This window comes from Zosterops lateralis, assembly GCF_965231275.1.
Source record: "Zosterops lateralis genome assembly, chromosome: 20".
NCBI lineage: Eukaryota > Metazoa > Chordata > Aves > Passeriformes > Zosteropidae > Zosterops > Zosterops lateralis.
The window spans coordinates 1,458,014-1,478,550 of NC_139780.1; the positions used below are offsets into that span (position 1 = coordinate 1,458,014).

General features: G+C 49.7%; 1 protein-coding gene across 1 annotated transcript in view; it reads left to right on the forward strand.

Moving 5' to 3' along the window:
• Positions 1-616: 616 nt before the first annotated feature.
• Positions 617-20,537, forward strand: part of NSMF (NMDA receptor synaptonuclear signaling and neuronal migration factor) — a gene marked incomplete at its 5' end in the record, with an annotated part of 40,308 nt that continues 20,387 nt past the window's right edge. Inside the window, 3 exons of the mRNA XM_083875879.1 lie at positions 617-723; positions 8,482-8,543; positions 19,775-20,251. Coding sequence (XP_083732005.1) covers positions 617-723; positions 8,482-8,543; positions 19,775-20,251 — 646 coding nt within the window. The remainder of the gene's footprint in view (positions 724-8,481; positions 8,544-19,774; positions 20,252-20,537) is intronic.

The window sequence follows — 20,537 nt, forward strand, 5'->3', positions numbered from 1 at the left end:
GACAAGGATCATCCATTCCAGCCCCTGTCCCTGCACAGACCCCCAACAATCCTCCCCTGGGCACCCCTGGCAGTGCTGTCCAAAGGCTCCTGGAGCTCTGTGCCCATTCCCTGGGGAGCTTTTCCAGGGCTTATTCCACCCTCTGAGGGGAAAAATCTTTCCCTCATCTCCAGCCTGAGCCTGACACAGCTCCAGGCGTTCCCCGGCTCCCCTGACAGAGAGCAGAGATGGGAGATACCCCTCAGGAGGAGCCGCAGCCCCCTGAGGGTCCCCTCACCACTCCGTCCTCCCGCCGCCCCGCTCGGCCCCTGAGGCGGGGCCCGCGCCCCCTCCCCGGCCATGATGTCAGGCGGGCGGAGGAGGCGCCGCCGGCCAAATATAGCGGCGCTTCCTGGGCGGCGGGGCGGGCTCGTCCCCTCCTTTCTCTCTGCCCGTCCCTCTGTCCCTCCCTCCTGCCGCAGTCAATGGGGCGGCAGCGGCCGCGGCGGAGCGCAGCGCGGGCCGGGGCCGCGGGCCGGGGGCAGGCGGCATGGCGGGGCGCTGAGGGGAACAGGCGGCGAGGGGCGGCGGCGCGCCCCGGCACGGGCATGGGCATGGGCAGCCGCGGGACCCGGCGATGAGCGCTCCCCCGGCCGCGACCCCCCGCGCGAATATGGGCACAGCCGTGTCCAAAAGGAAGACGCTCAGGAACGAGGCCATGTCGTCCGTGGCGGCCAAAGTGAGGTGGGTGCTGAGGGAGAGGCGGGCGGTGCCTCAGGGTGGATGCCCGGACCCTGCTCACCCCCGGCCGCCTTGATGGTTGTGCTGGGCTTGAACTCGCCCCGAAACCCTCAGGACAATTCCACTCAGCGATGCGGGCACGGCCTGGGGTTTGGGGAATGGAAGCTGCCGGTGTGTGGCTCTCTCTGGCTGCCCCGATCCCCCAAAAAGCCGCACACTCGGCGGTGGCAGCGGGCGGCCCCACAGACCCTCAGCCTTGGAGAGGTGACTTGTCTCCTCCAGAGCCTTCCCCCGCCGCCCGCCCGGCCACAGCACCCGCTGGGGTTTGTGTGTGTTTGCCGGCTCGGCAAACAGCGTGGATTTGTCAGCGATGGATCTGGATAATCTTGGGGAATTGGGGAGCGCGGTCGGTTTGCCCGGTGGTTTCTCTCCTGGGCTGAAATGCCCCTGAGCGTGTCCGAGGGCAAAGTCAGCGGCTTCTCCTTCAAGGGGTCTCGCTGCTTTGAATGGAGAAATTCTCTGTGAAAATCCGCACCAAACACGTCTGCCCTCCTCCCCAGCAGTGTCCCAAACCACTACACGGACCGGTTTAAGGGATTTGGGTTCCTTATTGTGCCTGTTCTGGTTTTATGTCGCTTGTCCTGCAGTGTAGCATTTCACTCACTGCTGATCCCAGTGCTTTTCTGTATCCAACATGAGAAATCCGAGAAAATATATTCGCTGCTTGATGGTGCTTAGGTTTAAAAAGCTGTTAAAGATGAGCTTTGCCTTAGTGACCCTTCCTGGCTGAAAGGACCCTTGTCCCACGCTGCAGTGCAAGTGTCAGCGCAGTCACTCGGTGACTATTTGGGGACATTGGCGCAGCTTTTTAGCTGCTCCTACCCCCCTGTGCTGGGGTTAGGTCTGTCACTGTCTCTGCTTCAGCTAGCCTGGTTCTTTGCTGCTGAGGAAAAATTGGGAGAAATTAAACTTTCCGGCTGCATTATGTAACACCTTGATGTTGTTGGAGAAAATTACATTAGAGCCAACCTGGAGTGGTGTGTAGGGCTCGATCCGTGTTGCTGAGAGGTCTCAGTCACCTCTCTGTAACTTGGGATTACGGCATCTCTGCTGTGCTAGGAGGAAGGAGAAGTCTTGTGGCTTGAAGTGAAGAGATGCAAAGCTGTCTGTATCTTGCCATCTGTTTGAGTTGTAAAGAAATCCATCCTTCAAACTCTGGAGTATCTCGAGGGACAGCTCTCCAGGCAGAGCCTGCAACTTTCCCCCACGTTTTGTTGCACCCAGTAATGAAAACATTAATGCTTTCCATGGCATTCAGAGATTTTGGAAGTGGGATCCTTTGTGGTGATGTCAGCCAGGTGCACATACAGAAATGACACGTAAAACACCATAAGTGCCGTGATGGGGCTCTGGGAGTGGGATTAGGCAGTCACACAAACAGCACACTCAGTAATTGGGAGGATTTCAAATGGCAGTGTGGGTGTTTGGGAGCGACTAATGTGTTTTGAACGTAATGACTTGTTAGCCTACACCAGGGTTGGCAAATGCTGCTCAGGTTCTACCAACTGTGTGGAGTCCAGGAGGTGCCTCGAGGTTTGCTCCATACCTGCTGTGAGTGCTGACAAGCTGCAGGTACGGGTTTGTGGGAGCTGTCTGTGGTGTCTCTGTGGATTAAGATGGTTTGACCAGGAAAGTTAAGAGTGGATTTGGGCTGGGGGACATAATGCCCTTGAGGAGTGTCTGGTCACACAGACCATGATCCAGGACAGGTGATTTTATGTGTCTCCCTGTTGCTGCCCGTGCTAGAAATTCCTGATTCAAAAATCATTTGAGGAGGTCAGCGAACTTGCTGAGGGGCTTCTCTTTGCATGGAGAAGGTGCTGGTGGTGACAGGGCTGTCCATGTGTCTCCATCCTGCTGCTCCAGGCACGGCTCAGTCCCTGCCCCTGTGGGCTCTGTCGTGCTTAGAATTCCTACAGTGGCAATGACCCACCTGCTGAAAGGTTTCCTAGAGCACGTCACACACAGCTCCTCTGCTCTGGGTCCTCTTCCATGTATCTCCTGCATCCTTATCTACAGCAAGGACTCTGTAGGACACTGGCCAAGGCTACAGAGAGACTCTTCTGTCCACTCCACGAGGGCTGGGCACTTGGGTCACTGCGCAATGATCATGTGGCTGTAGGCAGCTGGGGGATCCTGTTCTTGTGCTGCAGGACATGCCCTGCAATTGCTTCTGTCCTGTTCCTATTTCTCATGACTTCTCTTCAGAGAGAAAAATCATCTCCTGGAGTTCCACTGCAAGTCCAGGTGTGTGTTTTGTGGCTGTGGAGTGGAGTGTGTGTGTGCACACTTGGATGTCTCACTGATCCAGGAGCACGGCTTGTTAGCTGGTGTGAGTAATGGGGTCCAAGCAGGAGGTGCAGGCTCCCTAGATTGTTAAAATAAAATCTCTGCAGAGCGACTCAGGGGAGTCTCATGTCCCAGGAGCATTCATTAAGCTCCGTGCAGCTTGTTGTGTGCTGAGTCTTTTAAGTAGTTTCTTACAAACTCAGGACACAGTTGCTCTGTGCCAATGCTGTGGAGATCACCCACGATGCTGCTGACTTTGGTCTCTGGGGTCATCTTTTCCTGGGGGAGTTGCAGCACCCTGGACACCTGAGAAGTGGCTGTGCTTGGTGCTGCTGCTCTGATCCCCTCTGAAGGGCTTGGCTGCAGGATCTCCCCGTGAGGAGGGATTGTCCCCTCCCTGCCTGTGCTTTTATTGCCCTGCAGCTCCTGGGCCCCCGAGGCGAAGGCAGGGCTGCCGCAGTTGTCCTTGAGCGGTGACCTTGGTGCTGCCCCTCTGCTGACAGCCTCTCCAGGGCTCTGCCTGTGCCTGTGCTCCTTTGGCTTCCTTAGAACTTTTCCAAGGGTGCAGATGAACCAAAGCCCTTCAGAAATGGGATTTCGTTGCCCTTGCTGCCTTGACACCTACAGGAAAACATTGGCACCCCAAATGAGGCAATAAAGCAGATGTTTTCCTGCAGCTCTGCTTTGTATTGTGCTGTTCTTTGGGAGAGCATGATGGTGAGAGCAAACAGACATGAGGCTTTTGCTGGGTGTTCCAGAACCATCTCTTCTTGTAGTCATTAGCACAGGAAATATTTGAATTAAGAGTATGATTTGTCTTGCCCAGTTCCATGACCTTGGCATCTAGTCAAGGAAAGCCCACAGAGGGATAAGAATTTGGTCTCACTCTTTTTCTTCCTGCCTAGAGAGGGATGAGGAGCAGCTTTGAACACGGCATTAGTTGCTGTGAAAGGGGAAATTTTTCATTGATGAAATGCAGAGGTAAGTGACCATGTACCTTATCCCAGGCTTCTTGCTGCGTGAGTGATTTCTGGCTTAGCTCGGGCTTCTTCATGGAGTCTAGATTCTTCTTTTCTGCTTGTGAGTTTTCTGATGAGCAGGATGAACTGTCTCTTTGCCTTTTTCTTTTAACTTCTACCTGCTCTTCTTCTCTTCTCTTCTCCTGTCCAAACTTTGTGATCACAAATTACTCTGATCCTGGGGGGTCTCCAAGACCCGTTGCTGACATCCAATCTCCCTTAACTGAGAGTGAGAATATTAAAATTAAAATTTTCCAGCTACCATTTCTCTACATAGATATTTTCAAAAACTAATTTTTGTCAGGGTATTGTTACTATTAGGCTTAAATAACGTAGGTGTCAACAGCCTTTAATGACTGAGCTGTTTAACTGTGGATGTGCTGGAGGTGTTCCCTTCTCTGCTTGGTGACAAGAGCAGGATTGCTGCTGTAGGAGGACGTAGGTCCTGATGATGCAGGTCTCTTCTCTCTTGTATGCCTGAGATGCAGCACTGTCAGATTCTGTCACAACAGAGTCCTGCTGCAGCTCCTCTGGGCTTTACTTCTGAAGGAGCTGGAGAAGGTGGTGGGTGTTCTTTATTTTTCCATGTAATACTCCTGAATAGTCCAGGTGTTGCCGTGCTCTGAATTGAGTTATCTGAGGTCTTTCCTGTATCTCTGAGTGTTTCAATCTGCATTTCTTCACTCTCTAAGTGTCAGTTTGGTGGATAAATTTATGTGCATCAGTTTCTCGTAGCTGCTCGTGTGCATCAAGGCCCCTTTTATCCCGCTGATGTGATTATTTCAGAGACATGAAGGCCATTCTGTGCTTATTACATTGTAATTGAGATCTCTGTTATTTGGCGGCTTTGCTCCTTCGAGCAAATCTCTGTCTAGACTGTCTGTGCTTCCTCACAGTTCTCTTCCAGACCTGGTTCCTGCTCTGACATCTGAGGCACAGTGAGTACTGGAAAATACCCCCAGAAGGGCAGCTGCCTTTGCTGCCTGTGTTGTGCCGCCCATCCCTCCTTCCCTCCCTGGAGCAGTTCTGATGGAATGCTGGAGGAAATGCTGATGTTTCCTGAGGCTTTTCTGACTGAACAGCACAGTGTGCTAGAGCCCTGCTCCCTGCTCAGTGTCCTTTTGTTAACTCAAGCTGTGCTGACTGTGTGACACGCAGATCTGCCACTAAAATGAAAACCTCTCTCCAGATGAGTCAGGGCTAAACTTGTCCTGCCATCAGCTGATCCCCTCTCAGGGCTACCTGCTCATTTGTATGCAGCTTTTGCAGTGTCATACAGCTCAGGGTTATAGCTCACCGGCCCATGGAGCTGTAAGGCACCTTGTACTTCGTCTCATTTATGTGAAACAAGTTTTGTTTTTCATCTCTTGCCAGTTAAATTATTGATTTTTAAATTAATTAGGGTGTTCTCTGCTCAGAGCCCATTGAAGGGGTTTATGTCCAGTGCTGTCCAGTGGTGTCAGGGGACCTGAACTCCATTGGCAGCAATAGTGGAGGCAGAGCTGAGCTCAGAGAAAAGTCTGATGGTGTGACTTGTGGTGAGAGATAAAAGAGAGAGAAAAGAATGGGATGAACAGAACAACTGCCATCTGTTTGAATTTTGCTCTGGCTTTATTTTGATCAAGCTGATGGGTCGCCAAGGAGAGCGGAGAAATGGCACAATAACCATCCAGGCAAGTGCTGGTGAACTGGGATGGCTGTGAGGGCAGGGAGGGAATGCAAAAGGCTTGGCAAGGGGCGTGCAGCCATAAGGAGCAAGTGTGGCCATCAGAGTCCCCTTGGCAAAGGGCAAGTGCAGACATCTGTGGGAGATCTGCTGAGGCATGGCCAAGGAGGAGCCCATGGCGCTCGGAAAGCGGGAATGCAGAAGGGAACCTCTGAGATAATGGGCAGAATAATTAGTGTGAAGTTTCTGGTGTAATTGGGTGGAAACCCCCTGTTGCACACTGTGCTGTGCAGGCAGCATTGCCATGTGCACTGGGGCTGGGGAGCTGTTAATCCATGTCCACATTTGTTTGCCCTTGTGTTGGCCTGAAGGGTCTGAGACCCACCTGCAGGTTCAGCCTGGGCAGGGAGCAACACTTTTGAGCAGCTCCCTGCTCCTTGACTGTGCTTCTGACCTGCATGAGAGCTCTGGATATGACCTGTTCTCTGGGTATGACCTGTTCTCTGCGAGCTCTGGCACCTGGGATTGTACCCTCCTCTGCCCAGGGAAACCAGAGTGTGAGGTTAGAGACACTGCAGCACCTTCCAGCCTGGGCTCTGACTGCCTGACACTGTTTTCACCGTGGAATAAGGTGGGCTGGAGGGCAGCAGTGCTTCTCTGCCTCTGTCTTAGCCAGTTTTCAATTTGGATCTCAGGAATTGCTTTGTACTGGTGTTTTGAGCCCGTGGTTTGCAAGCTAAAGGTGAAGTGTTGGTTCAGATTTTCACACAGACAAAACAGCTTCGGGCATTGGCAAAGAGGTGAATGGAGACAATAACAGATGAATTTGGAGCTCGTGGAGCTTTTGAACTAGTTACAGTCTATCATCATATTTCAGCATTTTTTGTGTAAATCACCATGTTCTCTCACTGATAATTTACCTGAGAACTTGCTTGCTGTTATTTTTTTCTACATGGAATGACTGCTGATGTAAAAGAGAAGCTTCAAAGTTTTCCCCAATGGTTTAAATGTGTGCTCTGTTTGTGAGTGGTGTTGGTGATGCCTCACAAGGACAGACATTTCCATGGAAGACCTTGGAATCCAGAAGTTTTGGTGGAAGAGATCTTGGAATCTCATGTCCAGCCATCTTATTAAATCTGTGCTGTTGTTGGTTACAGCAATATCAGCCATGGCTTTGGCTGAGATTTAACCACCTCTGAGATGGAGAACATGAGCAGCTCAGGAATTCTGTTGCAGCTGAGTAACCTGATGTTAAAATCATAGAATTTTTTAGGTTGGAAAACACCTCCAAGGTCAGTGAGTCCAATTGCAAACCAAACCCTGCCACATCCACTAAACCATGTCCCCAAATGCCAAATCCACACTTCCAGGGATGGTGACTGAACCACTTCCCTGAAGCAGCCACACTCCAGTTCCCAGCTTTGCATTTTTGAGTTGCTCCAGGATCAAGTCTAAAGGTACAGCCTGGGACTGGACACATAAGAATCCAAAGCCAGAGAAAACCTCAGTGTTGTCTGTTAGTTTGTAAAGATGCAAAAGCTTAAACCTTCCTTCTTGCACAGCTCCAGCTGTGCTGCTCCAAAGCATTTTGCATTTGACTGTGCTGAAATTTAGTCCCGGGGAGATTAAATTACTCTTTCTTCATCGTTCATATTGATCCTCTGTTGCTGCCTGTGGATGACAAATGGACTTCCCACTCCTTCCAGCCCCAGTCACTCTGGGAAGTGCAGTGGAGCCTTGTTAACATTTTCTCCTTTGGGAGGTGGTTCGTAAAAGCGGTGGGGAAGCTCCTGGCCACACAGGTTGAGATATGCAAAGTGTTTTTGGAGGTCAAAGCCATTTCCCACTTAGATATTGAATGGCCATAATGAGCCTTTTGCAGCAGCTTGAACTGGAGAGGATGTTCTGAGTTGGAATCTGGAGGTTATTGTATTCCATGCCTTGACCAAGTGTTCCTTTCCTATGTGGGTTGCAAGCAGAAGGTTCTTTCCTGGTTGGAATATTCATAGGTTTGCTCTCTTACGTAGGCCTGAATGTGTGATAAGGGTTGAGCTCGCCCTGCTTGCTTGATTCTTAATATATTCCAGTAAAATCTTGGTCATCCACAGGACTTGAATCCATCAGAGAAGCAGGAACTGCTTTTGTGGGAGGTCGTGGGTGTCTCTCAAACAAGCTGGTCCAGTAATCCAAATAGTGACATAGCTGGGGCTTGAAAAATTAGGGTTCAGGTAGGTAAAATGAGCATCAGCATCCACATCTGAGCTGTGGGGGCTCCCAAGTGGAGCTTTCAGGACCTGTAGGAGCCTGGAGTGGTGGTTGGCTCTGGGGTGGAGATGCCTCATTCCTGGGGCTGCCAGGAGGGGCTTAACTCGGGGGGCTGGAGGGAGTGAGGCATCTGTGTGCATCACAGATTTAATGCAGGTGCATTTCAATTCTATTTTTTCTTTTTTAAACTAGTCCTGGACTTGTAGTCCAGCTCTGTTTCCCCTTTTGGCCAGGGCAGCACTGAGGTTCCTCCAGAAGCAGTTGGAATCCTGGTGTGTAATGAGGAAGCCTCACTGCTCTGGCAGTGTTATTTCCATGGGTGTCACCTGGGGCTGAGGGAATGGCAGCTGCAGGAGCACAGCAGTGTGTTGGTGTTGAACTGTTCCTTCTCTCCTTGGCCTTTAAGCATCACAAATCTCTCTCTGTTTCTCTCCTTGGCTGCCTCCTGGTGCTGGGACGCAGAGCGGCGAGGGCTTTTGGAGAATACCTTTCACAAAACCATCCTGAGGGCAGGAACGGCTCAGGTAAGACAACTGATGTGCCTTGGTTATGCCCTGTGCTAAATGAAAGTGCATTTATTTATCTGTCATGAACAGAGTGAGATCTCAGCAGCAGACAGGCAGGAGGAGTTGCCCCCAAGGAGAAAAGGCAGTTTGGTGACCCAAGGCTTGGGTGGGCTGTGGGGATGAGTTCAGTGAGGGGACAAGTTCTCTGTCATGAATTCAGCCCTGCAGCTGATGTCCTTAGGAGGAATTGCAGCTGGGAAGTGACAGCACTGCACAAGGCATTGCACGGATTTCTGACTCCAAGGTCTTGCTTTTGCTGCTGTATGAAAAACAGGTGAGTTACATTCTCTTTATTGCTGTGAAACCTTGCTGGCAGAGGTGATATCTGGATTTATTCCCAGTGTTTGCTTCAACAGGGGTTAAACTGAGATTTGCCTAGATGAGGGCACTACATGTGCTGGCTAATGTGTCAATATTTTCCATGTAGATAATGTCCCCATCAGCTTATCATGAGTTCTGCTTGATGGGCAGGAGAGTGCAAGATAAACTCACCTGATTTCAACAGGGCTGTGTCTTCTCTGTGATGAAAGAAAATATTATGTAGGCAATAAATTCCTTGCAAAACCTACAGAAAATCCTGTGGAATCCACAGAAAGTCTCTGTGAACAAGTAACAAATTGTTCTGTGCTGTTGAACTGTTGTGCAGGGATAAAGTTATTAAATAGAATGTAACATGGAGTGATGCTATCATTTTAGGTAAGCTGGGTGTGTTTAACCCTGTAAAGGGAATGCCTCTTGCTGTAAGAGCAGTCACACAGTCTTTGGCAGCCAGATAAATCCTTTCCTTTTTTCCTGAATCTGTTCTAATGACCTTCAAGTTGTCCTTGGCTGAATTGTGCTAATGTTGTGAGTGGAAAGGCTCTAAGACTATGTACTGAGCTTTTCTTGGTTTCTTTTCATCAATAACTCCAGTGACATTTTACTTACAATATTTGGCTTAAGAACAGCTCATGGAGGTAGGAAAGGAAGAGGAGAGACAGGCTGGGGTTTGGTGCAGCTGGGTTGAGGTGTCTGTGGGGCAGCAGGAAGGGAGGACTGGACAGGCCATGCAGACAGAGGCTGGCAGGAATTTCCCAGAATGCCAAAACCTTAATTTTTTTTTGTTCCTTCTCTTGCAGCCATTTCTGCAGGTGCTTCTGTCACCTGGAGTCCTGCCAGTCCTTTTTTTTGTAGTCCCCACACCCCAGTTTCCAACAGGGAGGAGTGTTGGCTCCTGCTCACTTTGTAGTGCCCTTGTAGCACCTGTGGTGTTGTGTTGGGGCCAGGCAGAGAATCTCTGATGGACACAAGAGGAAATTGCAGATGAGAGGCCTGGGCAGTCCTGGTCAGATCCAGGGAGTTGGAGCCTCTCTGATGTGCACTTTAAAAAGCTGCTGTTTAACTCATCCTTGTGGTGCTCCTGGTTGCTCTGACTGTAGGTCAGGAGAGTATGGAAAAGGAGCTGCTGTGACTCTGATTTCCTGCAGAAATTCCATCTTCAGGCTCCCCAGAGCAGCATTTCAGCCCTGGGACATCCACAAGCTCACTGGGGAAGCCTTTTCACCCGCTGCCCCTTGTTGGTGTTTCAGCCTTGAGATTGTTTTTGGATCCAGGGGAATTGAGTTGCCACAGGCAAGAATCAAGCAGTGAGAGACACACTTGGAAATACCACAGTACTTACAGGATCCTTAAGTCTTCACTTGGAAAGAGATAAAATTCCCTAGAAATTACTCTGAATTCTGAGGAAGAGGGGAGGAAAAGAAAAGAATTGTCATTTTTAAGTCATCTTTTGAAATTCTGCACTGTATAACTTAACACAGTCTGTAACACTTCTTTATAAATAACCCCAGTAGGAAGGTTGCTATCCAATAAAAAATGCAGCAAGTAGAAAATTTGGCTCCTTTTAGTTCATGCCAGCAGCCCCATCACAGGGGAGTCACGTCTTTCCTTCCTGCAGAAATTCCATCTTCAGGATCACTTGTGCAAGCTCTGGAGGCTTCACCTTTGGCTGGGCAGGGTGCTGGAGCTGTCACCCAGTGCCTCCAGGGTAGAATTTGAAGGCACAGCACAGATCCAGAGGGACCTGAATGGGCTCCAGCTCCTCAGAGAGAGCAGGAAGAGAAAATGTGAGCAGGGAGGAGCCCACCTGCATCCTCTGGTTGAATGGCCACTTGTGTGTGTTGGTGCCTTAGGTCCTGGAAGCTCAGTGCTCCAAAGAATTCTGTCCTCAATTGCCTGTATGTGTCTCTCAGCTCTGAGATTTCACCTTGAGTGTTGTACCTGTTTCTGCTCTCATAATGCCAGCTGTGCACCCAGGTGCTCCCTGCAGACTGAGCTGGGATGAAGGCTCTGGCCTAAATGTGGCTGGAAGGAAGCAGGCCTTCATTCAGTCCAGAAAAAAATGGTTTAAGAAATGTTTGAAGTCACTGATGAATGCAGTGAGGGGAGAAGAGGTGTGGATGTCGAGGAGCAGGAAGGTGGTAGAGTTGGACAATGAAGGCATAAATGGAGGAGGGAAGGGCAGGATCCTCCTTTTGTGGCCCCAAGAGGTGGAACTCTTCTCTCTCCCTGTGCAGGGCAGTCCTCATGCAGAAAATGAGGTGGGTATAAATATTTGAGATGTCAGTTTTGTGCTGCTTTATCTGCTGGTTCAGCTCCTCAGCAGAGGGGTGAAACTCTGACACCCCCAGGAGATCCATGGAGATGTGGAGGGAAATGCCAAGTGTGCAGACACTGGCCCAGCTTTCTCCACTTCTGCTGCACTTTGTTCTCTGAGGACTGTCCATTTTAGTTTGCCTTTTTTTTAATCTTTTTTAGTCCCTTGACTCCAAGGAAAGGAAAAGATATAATGGCTTTTGCAACCCTCATAACTTCACATCCCACAACTGATCAAAGAGCTGCTTCTTCAGTCATAACTTCTATTTGTGTTGGCACCTCTGGAGAACTTGTGTATTTGTGTGTGCAGAATGTCTTGGAGAAAGTGGGGAATGGCAATGAAGAGCTGCAGAGGGGTTGTAGATCAGCAGGACAGGCCAGCTGCCTCCTCCAAGGGCTGAGTTATGTGCAAGGCTGTGTTTACCTTCTGTTTTCAGTAAAAGTGCAGAGTGTTCATGCTCTGCTGCCTTTGCTGGGGCAGGGTGTGTGGGGTTGCACAGCTGCATGAGGTAAAGAGGCTTGCAGGTGTTGCAGGGTGTACCTGGAGGGAATAAAGGTGAGTTGGTTACAACTTGTGATTCTTCCTGATGTGAGGCCCAAGAACTTCATGGGTCAGAAACGTTGTGTTACTATTTATTCCTATACAACTCCCCAGTGTCTTATTCTGGAAAAGGTTTTTTTTTTTCCAGGTGACTGCAGAGGTGCATTTACCTCTCCTCTTTCTCAGAGGTTGTGTCAGGGATGATGACAATACAGAGTTTTCTTCCTTTTGTTTCCAGTTGCCTGGTGGTGGGGTATGAGTGCAGAGGGTAGAGGGGTCCTTTTGGGATCACAGAGATTTTTTTTTCCCCTCATCTTTAAAATATTTTGAGGAATTAAAGGGAGAAGGAAAGGGAGGGTTGGACTCTGCTGCAGGTGACAGGATATGGATGTGTTGAAGGGAGCTGGTGCCAGGGTGGTGATGCATCTCCTGCTCTCTTCCTGCCTCTATTAATTGCTGGCTTATTCATGCAGGCTGAAGATCTGGGAAGGTTCTCACAAAGAGCACTTTGCCACATTCAGCATTCATTCTGCCTCCAAGGCTGTGGGCAGAATCTTTGCTGACTTTTGTAGCTTTCTGGGCACCTTTTAATGTACAAGTGGGTGTCCCTTGGGATGGACTTAGAAGAAAGATGCAGAAAGGGATTGAAATGTTGTGAAAGGGAAGTGTAAAAAGGCTGCAGAGAATAAAGCATAGAAGAAATAATGACTGAGTCCACAGAGCTCATGGAATTTTGGGCATTCTCCAGCTTTGGTGTCAGAGGCCCCACACTGACATAATGCATTAGATTTTATCTCCATGTTCTGGAACTGTGAGAGGAAAAGGTACCAGGGCATGGGGCAGTGACATTGAAAAGGACAGCAAGCAGAGCCTTTGGGAAATGTCCTGCTGTCGGGGGAAGCAGGGATCCATCCTGCTGAGCTGGGATTCAGACACAAGGATCAGGAGGGAAGCTGTGGGTTTTTTGGGTTTTTTTCCTGTTACTTTTTAAATCTGTTATGCTCAGTGGGGTTATTGGGAGGGCAATAACTGCTGCTGCTGGAGTGGGGGGCTGTAGGATGCAGCTGGGACTGGCTGTCCTGGGCAAGCTGTGTGGGAAAGGCTCTGCAAGCAAGAGAGAGGGAAAAATCAAATATAAGGTGTCCTTGTGCTGCAGAGGTGATGGGCCTTGGGCAGGAGCTGCCCAGCAGGCCTTGAGCCAAATTCTCCATGGCTACTGGTTTGCATCAGAACAAACCAAAGGGGGCAATTACCTGAAATTGGAAAAGCTTAAGCTTAAAAAAAGTCATCTTTCTGTCTTGCCTTTGCTTTTTTGCATGATGTTTCAGTCATCAGTGTGAGTGTGTAAGGAGAAGAGGGCCCTTGTGAGCTTCCCCAAGCCAAGTGGCAGTGGGGAGGAGTGGCAGGAGCAAAACCATGTTTGTGCCTGTGCTGAATGTGGAGCCACCCCTGGATCAGTCACTTGTGTTTGGCTGTGAGTGTGTGTGTAGGGGGCAGCCAGGCACAGAGGAGCTTCCTGATACTGCCAGAGACTGGCCTGGGGTTAGAGAAACCCCAGCTGAGGTTTCACAGGTGCTGCAGGCTGAGTAACCTGTGAGCTGAGCTTTCTGTGCCACCAGCAAGTAAAGCTGCAGCTGTGCAGTGCTCTGAGGGGGACATTCAATTCCCTGGGTTTAGCCTGTGGAGCTGCCAGCCCAGCCTGGTTCAGAACAAGCACCAGCTTGGCCTTTTTCTCTAGAGGATGTTTGTCCTGTCCCCAGCACAGAGCCAGCAGTGCAGCTGGCCCTGCTCTCAGTGTATCCCTGTGCTGATGAGGTAGAGGTGGCCTTTTTGGGAAGACTCTGGAGGGAGTTGTAGGTTGCCTGGGCTCTGGACAGAGCAGGGATATGAAATCTCATCTCTGAGGGCTTCCAGCATCAGCCAGTGCAAGGATGGTGTGGGTGTATCCTGAAACTTGCAGTGGAATATGCTGTTGGTTTATAAAGGGAACAAAGACGTAGGTCACAGTGTTACCATGGAGATGCTGAGGCCGGTGATGGAGCTGCCACTTGCTCCTTTGGGTCGTGCCTCACAGTAGCAATTTCATCTATTCACATTAATGTCACAGGCCAGACTAAAAGGTTACTCACCTGTGAGACGCCAGGTCAATTCTATCTCTAGTCTGTTTGTTTTCGAAGCCCATTTGAGCAGGGAGGACTAATTGGAACCATTTTGTCATAGTTAAGTGACCTTCTGGTTTCCCAGAGCAGCTCCCTTGCAGAAGCAGCCTTTGCCTGTTCTCTGTGGCTTTGCAAGGAAGTGTGTGAGGTTCTCTCCTCAGGAGCAGTGTGGGGTTGGGTGCCCAGTAAAGTCATGGCTTGGTCAGGTAACACATAGTGAGCACTGTGCAGATCCTTGTGCACAGCTAAAGAAAGACAAGGAGCTGCTGGAGAGGATCCAGCAGAGGTGATGAGGGGTCTGGAGCATCTCTCACACAAGGAGAGACTGCAGGAGCTGGGTCTGGTTAGTCTGGAGCAGAGGAGCCTCAGAGGGATCTGATTAGTGCCCATCAATATCTCCAGGGGGTGTCAGAGGACGGTGCCAGGCTCTGTTCAGTGTTCTGGTGACAGGACAGGGAGCAATGGCCATGAACTAAAACACAACAAGTTCCACCTCAGCATGAGGAAGGTAAAAAGAGCTCTGGGTCTGGTGCCTGAGGAGGGTGTGGAGTCTCCCTCTCTGGAGACATTCCAAACCCACCTGGACATGTTCCTGTGTCTCCTGCTTCAGGTGACCCTTCCTTGGCGGGGCTTGGACTGGATGATCTCCAGACATCCCTTCCAAGCCCAGCTGTTCTGTGATTCTGTCTACTCACTTGGCTCTGAAGCTACTGCATGGCTGAAATGCCACTGTGACCATTTTTTTTTATTATTGTTATATCTCCCATTTTGATCTCCCTGCCTCATGCTTCAATAACTTGAACAAAATTCCCATTTTTTTTTCCATGACTATTTCTTGATCACATTTCAGCCCTGAGCCCAGCGAGCTGGGGCTGCCTGTCCTCTGTCAGGGCTCACATTGTTGGGAGAACAGAACTGGCATGGGGAGAAGCTCTGCATTACATCTCTGAGAGGGAGCAGAGGAGACCAGGACCTGCCAGCACACCTGAGAGGCAGTGACAGGCATGTGGGAGGTCTTGGAATTGAGATTGCAAGAGAAACTTCTCAGCTGTGCCATTTGAATGGTTGTTATGGGTTTTGCAGCTCCCTCAGCTCTGGCCAGAGAACCTCTCTGCTCCCCTCACTAATGGAATCACCTGGATTCCTCCTGGTGCGAGGTAAAAACATCATTAACTTCAGTCCTACTTCTGTGAGCAGGGCCATGTACACCCAAAAACTTTCCATTCATCTTCAGTGACTATGGCAGTTCTTTGATTTAAAGTTGGAACTTTATTGTCATAAACATCAAGTCCAGAGAGTTCCAGCTGAGGAGGAACAGGGGACAAAGAACTATCTCTGATATTTTTTTTCCTTTTTCTTTGCTAGATGACAGATGTTCTATTAATAGGGTTTATCTGGGTTCCCCTTTGCCTCTGAGGCTTTAAATCTGAGGTGCTTTAATCATCAGTTTAGCCGCTAAATACAGGAATAAATTTTGAGCTTCTGTCTGTGCCTTGTGGCTATATTCTGCCTTGATTTATAAACTTCTCATCCCACCAGGTCACAAGGCAGTGTGCAGTAGAGAGGAGTTTGGCTGCACAGTTGTGGAGGGGCAGCTGGGGCTGATCCCTGTGTTCCCTGCTCTGGAGAAATGTGGTGGCACTGAAAGGAAAATGTGCAAGTCCTTTCTCAGTTCCCCAAGTCAGAGTGAGTGCTCAAGCTAGAGTTACTGAATGAGAAATGAAGTGTTGTAAGTATCTAATACTAATAAATGCCTAATTATCAGGAACTACATGTACTGATGAGAATGTGGGTTCTTTTTTTCCCAAGACACTGCAAGTTGCCCAGCACAGATCATCACTGCTGTCAGTCTTTGGTCGTGCAGTGCTGTGTGGAAGGTGAAGAAAGAAATGTCAGACAGGAGCAAGTGAAGCCAGAAAGACAAAAAGATTTATGTTCAAGTACATAACAAGGGGGGTGAGAAGTGTTTTGGCTTTCAGGACTGGATGTCAAGCCCTGCTGGACTTGGCCCAGATAGGCAGGGAAGTGATGAAAATACCCCCTGGATGTTTCTGGAACCAATGGACACACAATCTACAGATGAAACATGCTGATCTTCTTCCCTTCATCTTGCAGCTCAATTCCTCATGCACAATAAATCCATGCAGAGCAGGAATCAAGGTGAAAAGAATCTGAAGACCTGATTTATCCAGTCCTAAGTAGCTTTGCAGCTGTGTGAGACACAGGTGTTGGTGCTGGAGGCAGATGGAGGAGCAGGGCAGCTCTGCTGGAGAGGAGGGAGCTGTGCCAGGCTGCCCAGTCACGCTGCCCAGGGTTCTGTGGCAGGTGGATGAGCAGCTGGCAGTGGGAGAGGTGGCAAGAGCCATGTGAAAATGAAAAGAAGGGAGCAGCAGCTCGAGGAGAAGGTGTTAACAGCAGCCTGCTGCAGCTGACTCCACAAGGCAGCTCCAGTCATTGCTGAGCCTCCCATTAGTGTCCTTTGGTTCTCCTCACCCAATATCCCTGTGGCTCAGCTCTGATCCAGCATTGATTTCTGGACCAGCCTGACTCCTCTCCTAGCAGAAACAAGCTATTAGCCTCAAGTGCCATCGTGGCAGCAGGTGCACTGCTTGACACCTGAATCTGTTCACTGCAAGCACAGACTGGGGTCACTGGTCACATCTTGGGGCTGTTTCAACATTTCAGACTCCTGAAATGATGTGGATTCTGTTCTACAGGCCAATAATTCATTATGATGGATGTTAGAATCTCTTTTCCTTCCACACTATTTTTTTTTTCCTGCAGATAAATTCTTTATTAACGACTACTCTTGAATAAAGCTTTGTATTCCCTTTGCATATGAAGTTGCTTCTCCAGTGTGTAATTACTGAAGGTGCTAAATTGAATGAAAATGAAGAATTATCCAATTGTTTTACAAAAAAGAAAGCATATTGGTGTGCTGGCAGCCCTTTGTAGTGTAGATCATGAAAACTCCTACGTAAGTACAAGTGAAAACAACTTGAGGAGGGGACAAGTAAGGTAGGAAGAAAGGATTATCCTCACATTTTGCATGCTAGATCAGGTAAGTGGTTTATGTCAAATATATCTGGTCAATCCTGCCAAGATTTCAGTGAAAATTTGACTCTTACTTGAAACCAGTCATGGCCCCCTGAAAACGTCTATAAATTTTATGGAGCTGAATAGACCTCAGTGTTTATAAAACAGAAACTGGTCTCTTTGCTCTTGTGATCATCAATATTTTCAGGCATTATTATGCTTTGGAGACTTCATTTTTCCATTTGGCCACAGATGCCAGGGCTCAGGAATTCCTGGATCTCTGAATTCCAGAGCTGTCAGTGTGTGAGTGAAGGTGACACTCCTGTGTGTTCCCTCTGAGGAGGCTGTGCATCTCCCATACAAGTATCAGTTTCAGGAGGAGCAGGGGCAGCTGTCAGCCACGATTTTGTGGTGTCTTAAGAAATCTGTAGCGTCACTGTGCCCACACAGATTAGTAAATTTGACAAGTTGAGATGAGTACTTAGAGCTGGCCTTTGTTTTTAATTTTAAAAATGGTTTGTTTGGCACTATTAGCAAGCACAGATCTTGGCAGATCTCGAGGAGTCGTTTGGTGGTGTTTTCCCAAGACATGCCCACTCTAGAGCACAGTTAATCCTGGAGCTGGGGAGGATCTGTGAGCTGCTGGAGAGCAGATACAGGGGACCTGCTGTCTCTACCACTCTCTGCACTGTTCTGTGCCCTGCAGGTGGGTACAGGCTTTGGGGTGACAGCCCATGGAGCACCTTCTGCCCCTGGAATGGCCTTTGTTGTCCCTCAGGCTCCTCCTGGAGCAGGTGCAGATGCCCACACTGACCATGGGGCAGAGTAGAGCCCCCCCAGCCTTTCACATTACCTGGGCAGTGTCTGAAGGGCACCACCCCTCACTACACCTGGACGTGGATTTTTGACTTCATGGGAAACCTGGAGGGAGCATTAGCTGCAGGTTCAAAAGGCACAGCTCTTTCTTCAGGATTCCTCCAGTGTCTCCTCCTGGCCAGCTCCAGTATCCAGAGATAGAGAGGAGACAAATGAAGGGAAACCTGACTTGTGTCAGCCTGAACAGCCCTGACAGTCACTTCTTGAGCAGAGTGGCCAGAGACTGATTTATTTCCTAGTGCTAGTGGAGGAAGGTGTATCTCAAGCAGAAAAATGAGACAAGGGTGACACCCTGTACTGGAACTGGCTCAGTTCTGATTACAAACAGAGCAGAGGAGGAGGCCCTGGGCAATGTGAGCATGTTCCAGGATGGATTTCAGGTTCAAAAGCTGACCTTGTACAGACTCAGCTTGGGAGGGCTCCTCCCAGAGGGGCTCAGGAGCACTTCAAAGGCAGCAGAATGTGGCAGCAGTGAAGGGCCCATATTACACACATAACCACCACCACTCTTGTCCAGAGCTTGTTCTCCTCTTCCTCCTTCACTTCATGGCCAGTTGCAAGGTAGCCAAGCCTTCAAATTGTGGACAAGTTCTTCCAAGTCATGACTCAATAGCTAAAGAAATGATGTTCCTGAAATATCTACTGCAATAAAGGCCTGGCTTTGCTTTCTGCCTCTGTTTTAAGTGCTTCTGTCTGTGCTGGACACTAATGATTTCATTTTGGGGGTAGAAGTCATATAAATAATGCATTCCCTGCTGAGCCTTTTTGCCAGTCCCTGAGCTGCTTCCCATCTGAAAAGGGAAGTGTAAGAGGTAATTAACAGCCACTTGAAAAAGGATTAGCAGGTGGGTGGGAGCTACTGTTGGGTTCATGCATGGAATTGCCATGGAAATGCTGAGATTTCCTGGCACTTCATCCAGCGTGTGGGCTCCAAAGATAGTTGCACTCATGGGCCTCTCTCCTTTGGATCTTCCTACCCCGCAAAGGGAGCGGCTGTGTTTTCTTCCAGGACATCTCCCACGGGCCCAGCCGTGGCCATCTGTGAGACCGGGGCGTGCCGGGAGCGGGTGCTGTGCTGCAGCTGCCAGCTGAAGCCTTGCTGCATTTCTTTCATGTCAAACCACCTGGCACAAAATCAGGAGGAAAGAAAAAACAAACCCAAACCTTGTTGTTTTGCCCCTTTGCCAATGCTCTGAAAGAACTTAATGTGCCAAACACTCAGAGTTTGGCACTCAAAGAAGGTGATGCTGGTCCTTGTCCTGCAGACTGTGACCAGCTCTGTAGCCCTCGTGTGGCTGAGCAGGGCTGCAGCTGAACCTGGGCTATCTTGCCTGGCAGCATTTTCAGGCCGTGCAATGAGATCTGCATTTGCTTCTGGAGTTGTTGGGTGGTCACACATGCTTAAAATATTGGGCCCTCTTTGTGAGAAATATCTCTCATTTCAGTGTCTGCTCTGGAGGTTTAGATGGTGACTGTAGCCCTGGTTCTGTGCCTGAGGTGTTTTTGTTTTCTGAAATCCTTTTCCCAGGGAATTTTCTGTAAACAAGAGACATGTTTTTGTAACTGTAAGCTTTGTTTATATTCTTTCCCTAGGAGGGACTTCTTCTTGATGTCCCTCTGCTCTGACCAATGTGATTGAAGAGGTTTGTCTTTGTTTCACCAATCGAATTGGTCTGGGTAAAATAGTATATAAAAGAGACACATCCCAAGAATAAAAGAGACGTATCCCAAGAATAAAAGAGTAATTTTCAGCCTTCTGAGGTCAGAGTCTTGTGTCGTAGTGTACAACAGCATCAGGTGACAATGGGCACACATTCATCTGAAACACTCCTGCAGGGACCTCCTGTATCTGTCTCCCCTACACAAGAGTAGCAAAGAGCCTGCTGAATTCTCCAGTGCCTGTGAGGCTTTTTGCTTTAAAGAACGTGTCCCTTTTGTTTCAGATCACCTGCTGGCAGACTCCTACATCGGGCAGGAGGACTCCCCTGAGATGCAGCAGGTGGCTCAGAACAAGCGCCGGCTCTCGGTCATCTCGGACGGCAAATTCGAGAGGAGCTTCACCGAGGAGCAGGCGGAGAAACTGCCGAGCGAGGGCCCCAAGCCGCGGGTCTACACCATCTCTGGAGAGAGGCCCATGCTGTCAGAGCACGAGAACGACAGCATGGAGCTGGTGGTGATGAAAGGAGCCCCCCACGAGGAGTGTCACCACGGGCACCACGCGCACGGCGCCGGCGGCTCGCACGGCGTCCGGCACTGCAAGGCCTGGCCAGGCGGCCGCCAGGGCTCCAAGGAGTGCCCCAACTGCACCAGGCTGGCTGCCCCTTCCCAGCAGTCCATTGAGCTGGAGCAGCACCCGCCTGGAGAGCCTGGGTGGCACAGGAAAAGGCTGGAGAGGATGTACAGCGTCGACAGAGTGTCTGGTAAGTGAGCGCTGGGTGACAAGAAAGGTGACGCCCGTCTCAATCCATCCCAGGGTTTTGTATCTGGGTCTTTCTTGGGCAGCATTCCTGGAAAGGGATTGTCAAAGGAGGAGTTTGCAATAAGCTGAGCTCAGTTGGAGGTCCTAGCTTCTGGTCATCAGCAGCTGCTCTGCATGGTTTTCATGATTCCTTCATGCAGCTCTGTGAGCTTCCTGTGGAGGAAGAGCAGAAGAGGAAGGACTCTGTCAAAGCCCTGCATCCATGCTCATCTCAGAGGCAGTTCAGA